The sequence below is a fragment of the Perissodus microlepis genome, chromosome 10 (assembly GCF_051167445.1).
Source record: "Perissodus microlepis isolate ML-2025 ecotype Zambia chromosome 10, ASM5116744v1, whole genome shotgun sequence".
NCBI lineage: Eukaryota > Metazoa > Chordata > Actinopteri > Cichliformes > Cichlidae > Perissodus > Perissodus microlepis.
This window is the reverse complement of record NC_140470.1, coordinates 27,535,296-27,548,417: the sequence shown is the minus strand read 5'-3', so window position 1 is coordinate 27,548,417 and position 13,122 is coordinate 27,535,296. Positions and strand designations below refer to the sequence as shown.

At 44.8% G+C, this 13,122-nt stretch overlaps 1 protein-coding gene across 1 annotated transcript; it reads left to right on the top strand.

Moving 5' to 3' along the window:
* The first annotated feature begins 4,241 nt into the window (after positions 1-4,241).
* On the top strand, positions 4,242-12,902 carry LOC146379600 (F-BAR and double SH3 domains protein 2-like). The gene is made up of 7 exons (XM_084940890.1): positions 4,242-6,559; positions 8,000-8,095; positions 11,008-11,191; positions 11,276-11,499; positions 11,729-11,939; positions 12,027-12,091; positions 12,173-12,902. The coding sequence occupies exons 1-7, from the start codon at positions 6,428-6,430 to the stop codon at positions 12,254-12,256; spliced, it is 996 nt and encodes a 331-aa protein (XP_084797016.1). The 5' UTR covers positions 4,242-6,427; the 3' UTR covers positions 12,257-12,902.
* Positions 12,903-13,122: the final 220 nt, after the last annotated feature.

Genomic DNA, 13,122 nt, shown 5'->3' with positions numbered 1-13,122 from the left:
AGATATATATATATATGTATGTATATGTTTTTTGTCCTCAGATGAGGTTTGAAGTGTCTGTGTGGTGCAGCTGGTCTGGTCTGTCTCTGTACAGTCGAGGCTGCACCCACCTATAAAAGGTGGAGGCTCACCAGGACATGCACACCTCACAAGTTGCCGGCTCTCTCGACTCGGTTGAAGACGGGTTTCTTGGAGAAGGGGAGGGCAGTGAGGCACAGTCCCCCGTCCCCCGACGCCCCTCGCGATGCCCCTCCTTCTTCGACTAACCCTCTGCAGAGGAGCCGTGAGAGCCAGGAACTTGTGAGTTTTGTATGTCCACTCAGGCATCATTCAAACCTGGTCTGTAGGAAGTTCCTGTCAGAAGGAGGGGGCACCGCGAGGGCGTCGAGGGGCGGAAGGCGGTGCCTTAGTGCCTCCCTCCTTCTGACATTTTAAAGGAACCCTATCTTTATTATTTTTTTAATAGTAAGATATATATATGTGTGTATGTATGTGTGTGTGTATGTATGTATGTATGTATGTATATATATGTTTTTTGTCCTCAGATGAGGTTTGAAGTGTCTGTGTGGTGCAGCTGGTCTGGTCTGTCTCTGTACAGTCTAGGCTGCACCCACCTATAAAAGGTGGAGGCTCACCAGGACTGCACACCTCACAAGTTCCCGGCTCTCTCGACTCGGTTGAAGGCGGGTTTCTTGGAGAAGGGGAGGGCAGTGAGGCACAGTCCCCCGTCCCCCGACGCCCCTCGCGATGCCCCTCCTTCTTCGACTAACCCTCTGCAGAGGAGCCGTGAGAGCCAGGAACTTGTGAGTTTTGTATGTCCACTCAGGCATCATTCAAACCTGGTTTGTAGGAAGTTCCTGTCAGAAGGAGGGGGCACCGCGAGGGCGTCGAGGGGCGGAAGGCGGTGCCTTAGTGCCTCCCTCCTTCTGACATTGTAAAGGAACCCTAACTTTATTGTTTTTTTAATAGTAAGATATATATATGTATATATATATATATATATATATGTATGTATATGTTTTTTGTCCTCAGATGAGGTTTGAAGTGTCTGTGTGGTGCAGCTGGTCTGGTCTGTCTCTGTACAGTCGAGGCTGCACCCACCTATAAAAGGTGGAGGCTCACCAGGACATGCACACCTCACAAGTTCCCGGCTCTCTCGACTCGGTTGAAGACGGGTTTCTTGGAGAAGGGGAGGGCAGTGAGGCACAGTCCCCCGTCCCCCGACGCCCCTCGCGATGCCCCTCCTTCTTCGACTAACCCTCTGCATAGGAGCCGTGAGAGCCAGGAACTTGTGAGTTTTGTATGTCCACTCAGGCATCATTCAAACCTGGTCTGTAGGAAGTTCCTGTCAGAAGGAGGGGGCACCGCGAGGGCGTCGAGGGGCGGAAGGCGGTGCCTTAGTGCCTCCCTCCTTCTGACATTGTAAAGGAACCTTAACTTTATTGTTTTTTTAATAGTAAGATATATATATATATGTATGTGTGTGTGTATGTGTGTGTGTATGTATGTATGTATGTATGTATATGTTTTTTGTCCTCAGATGAGGTTTGAAGTGTCTGTGTGGTGCAGCTGGTCTGGTCTGTCTCTGTACAGTCGAGGCTGCACCCACCTATAAAAGGTGGAGGCTCACCAGGACATGCACACCTCACAAGTTGCCGGCTCTCTCGACTCGGTTGAAGACGGGTTTCTTGGAGAAGGGGAGGGCAGTGAGGCACAGTCCCCCGTCCCCCGACGCCCCTCGCGATGCCCCTCCTTCTTCGACTAACCCTCTGCATAGGAGCCGTGAGAGCCAGGAACTTGTGAGTTTTGTATGTCCACTCAGGCATCATTCAAACCTGGTCTGTAGGAAGTTCCTGTCAGAAGGAGGGGGCACCGCGAGGGCGTCGAGGGGCGGAAGGCGGTGCCTTAGTGCCTCCCTCCTTCTGACATTATAAAGGAACCCTAACTTTATTGTTTTTTTAATAGTAAGATATATATATATATATGTATGTATATGTTTTTTGTCCTCAGATGAGGTTTGAAGTGTCTGTGTGGTGCAGCTGGTCTGGTCTGTCTCTGTACAGTCGAGGCTGCACCCACCTATAAAAGGTGGAGGCTCACCAGGACATGCACACCTCACAAGTCGCCGGCTCTCTCGACTCGGTTGAAGACGGGTTTCTTGGAGAAGGGGAGGGCAGTGAGGCACAGTCCCCCGTCCCCCGACGCCCCTCGCGATGCCCCTCCTTCTTCGACTAACCCTCTGCATAGGAGCCGTGAGAGCCAGGAACTTGTGAGTTTTGTATGTCCACTCAGGCATCATTCAAACCTGGTCTGTATGAAGTTCCTGTCAGAAGGAGGGGGCACCGCGAGGGCGTCGAGGGGCGGAAGGCGGTGCCTTAGTGCCTCCCTCCTTCTGACATTTTAAAGGAACCCTATCTTTATTATTTTTTTAATAGTAAGATATATATATGTATATATATATATGTGTGTATGTATGTGTGTGTGTATGTATGTATGTATGTATGTATATATATGTTTTTTGTCCTCAGATGAGGTTTGAAGTGTCTGTGTGGTGCAGCTGGTCTGGTCTGTCTCTGTACAGTCGAGGCTGCACCCACCTATAAAAGGTGGAGGCTCACCAGGACATGCACACCTCACAAGTTGCCGGCTCTCTCGACTCGGTTGAAGACGGGTTTCTTGGAGAAGGGGAGGGCAGTGAGGCACAGTCCCCCGTCCCCCGACGCCCCTCGCGATGCCCCTCCTTCTTCGACTAACCCTCTGCATAGGAGCCGTGAGAGCCAGGAACTTGTGAGTTTTGTATGTCCACTCAGGCATCATTCAAACCTGGTCTGTATGAAGTTCCTGTCAGAAGGAGGGGGCACCGCGAGGGCGTCGAGGGGCGGAAGGCGGTGCCTTAGTGCCTCCCTCCTTCTGACATTTTAAAGGAACCCTATCTTTATTATTTTTTTAATAGTAAGATATATATGTGTATGTATGTGTGTGTGTATGTATGTATGTATGTATGTATATATATGTTTTTTGTCCTCAGATGAGGTTTGAAGTGTCTGTGTGGTGCAGCTGGTCTGGTCTGTCTCTGTACAGTCTAGGCTGCACCCACCTATAAAAGGTGGAGGCTCACCAGGACTGCACACCTCACAAGTTCCCGGCTCTCTCGACTCGGTTGAAGGCGGGTTTCTTGGAGAAGGGGAGGGCAGTGAGGCACAGTCCCCCGTCCCCCGACGCCCCTCGCGATGCCCCTCCTTCTTCGACTAACCCTCTGCAGAGGAGCCGTGAGAGCCAGGAACTTGTGAGTTTTGTATGTCCACTCAGGCATCATTCAAACCTGGTCTGTAGGAAGTTCCTGTCAGAAGGAGGGGGCACCGCGAGGGCGTCGAGGGGCGGAAGGCGGTGCCTTAGTGCCTCCCTCCTTCTGACATTGTAAAGGAACCCTAACTTTATTATTTTTTTAATAGTAAGATATATATATATATGTATGTATGTGTTTTTTGTCCTCAGATGAGGTTTGAAGTGTCTGTGTGGTGCAGCTGGTCTTGTCTGTCTCTGTACAGTCGAGGCTGCACCCACCTATAAAAGGTGGAGGCTCACCAGGACTGCAAACCTCACAAGTTCCCGGCTCTCTCGACTCGGTTGAAGACGGGTTTCTTGGAGAAGGGGAGGGCAGTGAGGCACAGTCCCCCGTCCCCCGACGCCCCTCGCGATGCCCCTCCTTCTTCGACTAACCCTCTGCATAGGAGCCGTGAGAGCCAGGAACTTGTGAGTTTTGTATGTCCACTCAGGCATCATTCAAACCTGGTTTGTAGGAAGTTCCTGTCAGAAGGAGGGGGCACCGCGAGGGCGTCGAGGGGCGGAAGGCGGTGCCTTAGTGCCTCCCTCCTTCTGACATTGTAAAGGAACCCTAACTTTATTGTTTTTTTAATAGTAAGATATATATATATATGTATGTATATGTTTTTTGTCCTCAGATGAGGTTTGAAGTGTCTGTGTGGTGCAGCTGGTCTGGTCTGTCTCTGTACAGTCGAGGCTGCACCCACCTATAAAAGGTGGGGGCTCACCTGGACATGCACACCTCACAAGTTGCCGGCTCTCTCGACTCGGTTGAAGAGGGGTTTCTTGGAGAAGGGGAGGGCAGTGAGGCACAGTCCCCCGACGCCCCTCGCGATGCCCCTCCTTCTTCGACTAACCCTCTGCATAGGAGCCGTGAGAGCCAGGAACTTGTGAGTTTTGTATGTCCACTCAGGCATCATTCAAACCTGGTTTGTAGGAAGTTCCTGTCAGAAGGAGGGGGCACCGCGAGGGCGTCGGGGGGCGGAAGGCGGTGCCTTAGTGCCTCCCTCCTTCTGACATTGTAAAGGAACCCTAACTTTATTATTTTTTTAATAGTAAGATATATATATATATGTATGTATATGTTTTTTGTCCTCAGATGAGGTTTGAAGTGTCTGTGTGGTGCAGCTGGTCTGGTCTGTCTCTGTACAGTCTAGGCTGCACCCACCTATAAAAGGTGGAGGCTCACCAGGACTGCACACCTCACAAGTTCCCGGCTCTCTCGACTCGGTTGAAGGCGGGTTTCTTGGAGAAGGGGAGGGCAGTGAGGCACAGTCCCCCGTCCCCCGACGCCCCTCGCGATGCCCCTCCTTCTTCGACTAACCCTCTGCATAGGAGCCGTGAGAGCCAGGAACTTGTGAGTTTTGTATGTCCACTCAGGCATCATTCAAACCTGGTCTGTAGGAAGTTCCTGTCAGAAGGAGGATGGACAGTGAACATTTTAAGCCCACTCGGCAGCGACAGATGGCCACCCCTTCCTGAGCCTGGTTCTGTCGGAGGTTTCTCCCTGTTAAAAGGGAGTTTTTCCTCCCCACCGTCGCCAAGTGCTTGCTCATAGGGGATTTTTTGGGCTTTTTTTTTAAAACCAACCGCTGATAAGTTCACTGGCATCAAGTTTAGGACTCTGCAAATATTTAAATGGATAATTCGTCATCAAGTGAGGAATGATCCATTTAAATCATATTTGAGAGTCACATATATTTGTATATAAATATGATTTGTTGGACAATAAGGCCAATCACAGACTAATTTGGACCATTGGGAAAAATTTAATCAATAAAAAAAATTGTATAAAATGCATGTGTCATTGTTTCATAGTGATTTCAAATAACATACCATTTGATTTCAACATTTTTTTGTTACACTTGCAGTGGTGTTATTTTGTTATGATCCTGTTCATTTTAAATAGAAATAGAAATGTAAATCATCTAAATAGAAATGGAAAACTAGAAAAATTAAAAATATAGCTTTACTAATCTGAAAGTTATTTGTCATTGGAGCCATCATTCCCACAGTGGAAACACATTATTTCATATTATGTTCAATTCAGTAGTTAAAAGTATCAAATTTAATAATGTCTATTTTTAGTTTACTTTGTTAATAAACACATTTTTTTAGTATTTTAGAAACACTAACATCATACATATCCAAATATGAAGCAATGTTTTAACTCCCATTTACATACAGACCTGTGGCCAACTTTATAAACCATTTTGAATTTTTTCCAGCTGAGGCGTTCAAAATAGATATACTTTTGATTGTCACAGTGTTATTTGGCCAGCTGCCTGCCTAATATAACATAACATCACCACAATATTTTACATTAAATGAGGAAATGTATCTTTGTTTCCTCAGCTAAGACTGCTTGGCTGCTGTAGCTTGTGTTTATGTTGAGAGTGACATCTGATTTAAAAGCAAGAAGCAAAAGCCACTGAGCACCATCAGTCAGCACCGAGGCAATGCTACAAATTTAAGGAACGAAGGTCAATTCTTTGTGTGTGTACATGCACAGAGCACATGTGCACACGGTTGTGCAGATTAACTCACAGATGTATATGACAACTCACGTTTGTGGCATTGACATTGTTTTCCAATCTTAAATGTAATACATACATTTCCGTCATTAGCCATAATTCTTGCAAGGAAGGGACTCAAAGGTCACAAGTTATTAAATAAAATTCATTAAACACACCATTAAAAGAAGTTCACTATTCACTCCTTAAACATCATAGCTAGCAGCAGTTATTTATATCTATGAAAGAGAGAGCTTAATTGTTTGATTAAGCTTGATTGGAATGTCAGCTCCACACTGTGGCTGGTTGATTAAATAAGTTGGGGGAGCAAAAGTAAAATGAGCTACTTGTGGGATACTATTTAACTTGGCTTGGCTTGGCTTGGGTAAGCTGCTCATTTTATGCTCATTTTACTTTTCAGATGGTGTCAAGCCTGGCAGTTTGGTGTAATTGTTAGCCTAGTAATTCATAGTAATATATTTCTCACACACAACCTCAACCTCTGCCTCTCCATGTGAGCAGAGACGCAGCAGCATCTTCTTTCTACAGGAAGCCTGATTAAAATGTGAGGCATTGATACGGTGTACAAGATGAAAGAATATAAAACTGATATTACTAAACCTGATTTCCTTCCATCTATTTTCTGCTGCTTATCTGAGTCCGGTCATGATGCCCAGACGTCCCCCTCCCCAGCCACCTACTCCTGCTCTTCCTGGAGAACAGTGAGCCGCCACTCTGGTGCCTTTCGGTGTAAACGAGTAGCTTTCCAAATAACTCAGCTCTTCATCATGTTTCTAAGGCAGAGCTCAGACATCCTTCAGAAGATGCTCATTTGTGTCAGATTTTAGCCATAGGTAAAGGTATGACTGTAGACTGACGGGTAAATCAACAGGGATCAATACCCTGCTCCTCTTTTTTCCAATACAAGTTCCTCTATCAAATCATTTTTTGACACTTGAGTCAGCAGTCCAAGCAGAGATGTCCAGAAGTTCCTTTTCCCACTTAAGTGGTATTTATAGTCACACAAATGCGTCTGACAACAGACAGGCAGCGAATACTGGGATACCACGGCGAGCCGGCCGAGATGCATAATGTGTCCCAATGTGTCCAGTGTGTGTTTGGTCTGCCCTTACCAGCTCGTCTAGGAGACATCCTGGAGGCCTCCTATTTCAGATGCCAGTCAAACCACCTGCACTGGCTCCTTTCCTTTCTGTGAATGATCACAGTTGAGGAGGAGAAGCTATGCTGTCCCCTGGTATGGTCTCCCCAAGGCAACTGGTTCTTGATGAGGGGCCAAACTTAAGTACAATTCAAAAGACCAAAGTTACTAGCCTGGGACCAGTACTGGGGAGGTTTCTTGTTTTTCCAGAACAGCTGATAGCTGTGCCCCATGAGTTCAGCTTAAAATATCCACACAGGTACTTCGTCCTCCCTCGGGTGGGCAGAGAGCTTTGTGGTCCAGGTGGTGGTCCAGTCCCCGGCTGCTTTAGCTGGCTTTAGAAAAAACCTGAAATTAGAATTAAAACTCTTTGTACCTTCACCTGTGTTACTTACAGTGATATCTTATGTCATTTGTTAACTGTCTCTTTAAGCTTTCAGCAGCTGGAGGGTGAGCGTTTGTTAAAAATAGTCTGTGTGAAAATAGGCAGGCGGTGAACTCGAGCCTGTGATACGTTTTTAATGTCAGGCTGTGACCACAAACACCAGAGTGGTCATCAGCATTCAGATCAGCTGGTAGTAACCAGAAACGGCTTTATGGTCATTCTCTTAATTGTTATTGCCGTTTTCTTTTATTTGACTTGTGTAAAATAATAAAAAGCTGATTTGGGTTCATTTCATAAGCAAATCAAATAACTTAATACAACAGAAATAAACTGACAGAGTAATGGAAAATAAAAAATTATAAATGTGGCCCTAAGCTACACGGATCACTGGCCACAATTCATTCAGCTGGAGGTCTTTTTTTTTTTTTTTAAAGTTAATTTTAAATAGAAATAAATGTGGGCAAGAAATTAAAACTAAATAGGGAGCAAGCCTGAACCCTAAAGGCTTTACTAAGTGTTAATTATGCAGGTTTAGACATGGGCTGATTTGTAAGCTTGTGATAAACCTTAAATAAGTATATATGTATATTTTTGTCTGTTCCCTTGAAACGCATGCAGGTTCTGCAGGAGTTTCACCAGCAGCTGTTTGTGCAGAAGAACATGGCGTTCCAGCAAGCACCAGACTTCATGTTCCAGCCTGTCGACTCAGACACGGTAAATACTGATGTTTTTCTCTTTTTATTCATTATTAAATGCATAAAATATCACATGCGATTGCTTTTAGTGATTATTGGGGAAAATAAACTCGTATTTATTACGCATGGAATGAAATCCCCAACCTTAAAAATTTAGAACTTAACATGATTTCTCTAAAATGTTCAAGTAAAACTTGAAGAATAATTTTTGAAACTATTAAAATCCAAATCTCAAAGTGTTTGGGTTGCTTTTAATACAAATTTTGTAGCATAAAATAAGGTACGTGTTTGACTAATTTAGTTGGCAGGAGGTGTTGATCAGTTTACTGGAAAATCAATTTCTACAGAAAGGTGAAGTGAAAATGTGGATCCTTCAGGTTTGAACTGCACAGGTTGGAAACCACAGATAAAATGCTGTAATGAAAACAGATCAGAGGAGATTGTTGAGAAGTGGAACAAAGCTCAACAGATGACAGATTCATTTGTTTAGACAACAATCAATACAAAATCAGACGAGTGGAACAAGCAGCTCACGGGCATCCTGAAAGCTGAGCTGGCCGGGCCACGTGGCCACAAAAGCCCGGACTGGACTGGGCTCAGGACCTTGATGCTCAAAGCGGCTTTAGGCAGAGCAGATCCACCATTTTGGTCCAGAGTTAAACATCTCAACAATACCAGATGCAGAAAAGATTTTTTGTTTTTAGACATTCATGATCACTGGATTATGAAGCTTGAGAAGCTGGGGGATGACTTTTCCTCTAAATTGATACACAAGCAGGAAAAAATGTTCAATTTTTTCTAATTTTCTAAAAATTTGTAAGTAACAGACAAAGTAGCTCCATTGTTTGAGTGTCAATAATCTGTCTGCACTGAAATAAACGACTAATTTAAATAGATTTTAATCACAAAAGTGCTGCACACACATTATGGAACAGTCTGGGTAAGAAGTCAAAGCAGGAAACATAATAAGTCCTGCGTGATTGGTCTTTATCTTTGTTAGTCTGAACTATGAGCCTGAAGGCAGAACAGTGAACTCTTGACTTTGTACTGTACTCCTCGCCCTGCACAGGAACTTAGATTATTTCCCATTTTTAGTTTTTATTTACAGATGTGTCGTCTCATTTCCTCACCGTGGGACTATTTCCAGCTCGTGTTTGTTCCGACTTTATCAGACTGTTTATCTTCCTAAATAAATGCACGACCTCTACTTTTAATTTGCACTTCAGTACATATATATATATATATATATACACACACACGCACCTTTTAAAAAGCATATCTTAACTAGTCGCTGTCCTAAACACAGAGGAATATCTGCACAATATAATGACATTTTCCATTTTTATTGTTAATGCACACCACGCACTTATTCCTCTGAACTTCACACTTCCAGGAAGTGTAAACAGATAAACGCGTGCTTTAAAGATTGTCTCAGCTCATTGTCCTCACTGCTAAATGACCTGTGATTATAAGAGAAGATACAGACACAGTAATCTGGAAAAGACTGTCACTGTTTTCCATTTACTTTTGCTTCCAAGCTCTCGTTTTGTCTTGTGCTTTAAATCAAAGAGTTTCGCCTCGTTTTAGAAGTCCAAACACTTGTTGTTTATTCATCTTGAGCCATAAGGTTATGAAAAGAGACATAGTATCTGCAGTCTTCTTTATCTGTGATTACCTGGTCTATTTCAGTCATTTTAGAGGCCATCAAAATCCATCCGGCAGCATCAGGCAAAATCTACCTAACTGATATCTGACAGATGCCAGCTAGAAGATGATCCTGGTATAAATATGGAGAAGTTTCATTTGCACTCACTTGGTAGCACACATGTTAAGAGCTTTGAGAGTTTTACTCAAAATGCTGTATTCGCCGGTGAATTAATAGAAAACACACAAAACATCCGGCAGCACCGATGTTTGCTTCTGTTTCTCCACATCATAGAGATTAAATTGGTGCAGGATTGCTGTTTGAAACTACTTGAAACAACTCAAAGTTGATTAAAGGAAACAAGATTTTGGCTTTAGATTGTGGCATGTGGGTTAAAGTTGATTATTTGCAGTTTTTTTGTTTGTTTGTTTTTTACCAGAGCTTTAATGTGTTTTTCCAGCCCTGTTAATTTCACATAGATATCTCCTGTACTTATAAAATTATGAATAATCAAAAGCGCAGTTGAAAAAGTTTTACATTTCAACCCACCACTATGCACTTTCTGCGCCTATAATTCCTAAAAATGTACTAAAGTTATTACACATATATATTCAGCTGATTGTAACGGGGTCATGTGGGGTCATGTGTGCGTGGAATGACCCAGGATTTTTATTTTATAAAACACCCGCAGGTCTGAACCTCCCTTTCTACATGATAGCCCTGTGCAACAGGTCATGTAACATGTAACAGGCCTTTAAAGTTAGGTAAGAAGTTTACAGAAAATCAAATTCTGCTGTTCACCTCATGATTGCCACAATATGGCTGGTGAAATGATGCTGCTGAGATAACTTTCCAGAGTTGCTAAATTCTTCCTTCCTTCCTTCTTTGCTTCCCTCCGACTGTTTTGCATCTGTTACGCTCTCAGCTTTATGGATTTCTCAGTTCAACTTGACTGCCTGGATTGTTTTTCAGTGCCAGTTCAGGTCTGAAACCTCTGCTGTGGTCAAAATCTGCCCTGGGAGCTGCACTTTAGGTGACAAAAGTAGATATGCGTATATAAAATACACATCCTAAACTCCTTTACGAGTCCCATTGCTGACATGGGTGCAATTCAGGTGCAATATTTTATGTATATTTACTTAGGTGATTATCTTTTCATACAGATATAGTGTTTTAATGGGGTATTTATTTTAATGAATATAATCATACATAAAAATGTGAGCAATATCATTTATATAGATCTGTTTTAGTGCTGTGATGGCTGTGTGCATTGTCTGTGTTTCCAGGCCAGAAACCGTAGCGGACAGGTGGGCTACGTCCCAGAGAAATACCTGCAGCTGCCCTCCTCCAACAGCCTGCTGAGCATGCTGCAGTCGCTGGCCGCGCTGGACGCCCGATCCCATTCCTCCAGCAACTCCACCGAACCTGAAACCGAACTCCCAACCGGCTCCGTCAACGGAGACTCCAGTGGTGAGATCCGCCTCCACCAGATAATATCGGAGTTTTGATTTCCTGCTTTGTTTAATACCCTCGTTGCCACTGTCTGTGTTGCAGTTTCATTCGCAAAGGCTTTGTACGATTACGCGGGACAAACGGAAGATGAGCTGTCGTTCCCAGAAGGCGCCATCATCCGCATCCTGAGCAGAGAGACCCACGAGGACGATGGCTTCTGGGAGGGCGAGTTTAACGGCGTTGTTGGTGTGTTCCCCGCAGTTCTTGCGGAGGATCTCACCGTGACCAGCGAGAATGGAGATGGGCAAAGAGACGGCAGCGCACAGGTAGGCTCACGCTGACTTAAATTTCATGTTCTACACAATTAAAGTTCTTCTGGTTGAACACACACACACTGTGTCCCCCCCTGGATCAGCTGCCTCTACATCAGCGCAGTACAAATCTACTGTAGCAACTTATTTGTGACACTAAGTCCTGTGTTGTTAAATAATTTATTTCTTTTTATTTTATATAAAATATTAAAGTTTGCACACCTGTCCACTGTTTGTGTTGAAGGCTTCCCCGTCCACACTCTCTCAGTGCGACTGCTCCCCTCGTGGTCCCTTCCAGCCGGGACCTCTCCACAGCAGTCCCCTTCAGACCCCCACCGTGTCCTCTCCAGTGTCGAGTCCCTGCAGCGCCACAGCCTCTCCCATTGGCCGACCACCCTCCTATCACAACGGACACCACAGACCGCCGCCGGCTCCACACAAAAGCCCCTTTCACAGTAAGAATCTCTGGTTTGTCTGTGAGTGGTTATCTGTAAGAAAAAAGGCCGGTGTGAATAATAATCTGCCTCCTCTGCCCTCTTCAGGTCCAGCACAAAGCTCCCCCCAACCCCCCAAATACCCGGAGAGCGGCGGTGGCACCATCCGACCCGTGAGTAAAACCTTCTGTGGTGACGTAAATGACAGCAGACTTTTTTATCTTCATTTTAACTGAGCCGGTGGATTTTTACAGGTACGTGCCGCACCTCCGCCCCCGAAGCAGCATCCTCGCGGGCAGGTGAAGCGGCGAGAGGAGGTTGAGATCACACTGGTGTGAAGGCGGCACCCCCTCGAGCAGGGACTCGTAAAAACACTCTCAAAGGAAACCCAAGGAAACTTAAAAACTCCTGAAGACGCCTGGAGACGGAAGAAGCCCCCCCACTCGGAGAAGGAACACCGCTGCGCCTTTTTCTTTTAACTTCCCGTTCAGTGTTCTCGTTTCTCAACACTACTTTACCCAGAGTTTGTACAAGGCTTCATTCTCACCCCCGAACAGTTAATAAGGTGATAACGAGCAAAAGAAGTTGATAGAAAAGTTAGCATCATTTTATCCGTTAGTAAAAATCAGTGTGTTTGGACTCGCTGGCTGATATTTTAGGGAGTCGAGCTCATTCGTTCCCTTGCAGAGAGCTCAGTGTGGTATCATTCATCAGTTCGAGCGGCCAGTTTGGTTCTAAAGAACATGCAGCTGACTGAATGAGGCGTTTCATGATATTTAACGCACCGACAGCATAAAACAGAGTCGTTAGCTGATGAGCAGACCCTGGATTTTCTGTTGTTTGAGACTCGGTCATAGCAGCGTTTCATGTTAAAGTAAAACATGTTAGACTGGACTGACCTTGACCTTTGAGAGGTCAAACTGAAGGAAGCGTTTGTGTTTTACCTTCATTTTTCTGTTTATGAACAAAGACACGAGTCTGCAGAACATATTGTTGATCAGGCCTGTGATTTAGACACATTTCACACCCCTTCAGTGAGTCTTGATGATTTCAGCTGTGTTCTGAAATGAGAAACTGAACCCTTGAACACATCAGGGAACTGTTCACAGAGGTCCCAGAGACCTCTATAGGACCAGAAGTCTTTTACAGACGCAGGGGTCGCCCCCTGGTGGCCTGTAAATAGAGTACAGGGTTTTTTTTGTTG

Coding starts and splice junctions, on each gene's coding strand:
- LOC146379600 (XM_084940890.1), top strand. CDS start 6,428: ATGAAAGAATATAAAACTGATATTACTAAACCTGATTTCCTTCCATCT. Junction 11,192..11,275: donor CGTCAACGGAGACTCCAGTG/GTGAGATCCGCC, acceptor TCTGTGTTGCAG/TTTCATTCGCAAAGGCTTTG. Junction 11,500..11,728: donor AAAGAGACGGCAGCGCACAG/GTAGGCTCACGC, acceptor TTTGTGTTGAAG/GCTTCCCCGTCCACACTCTC.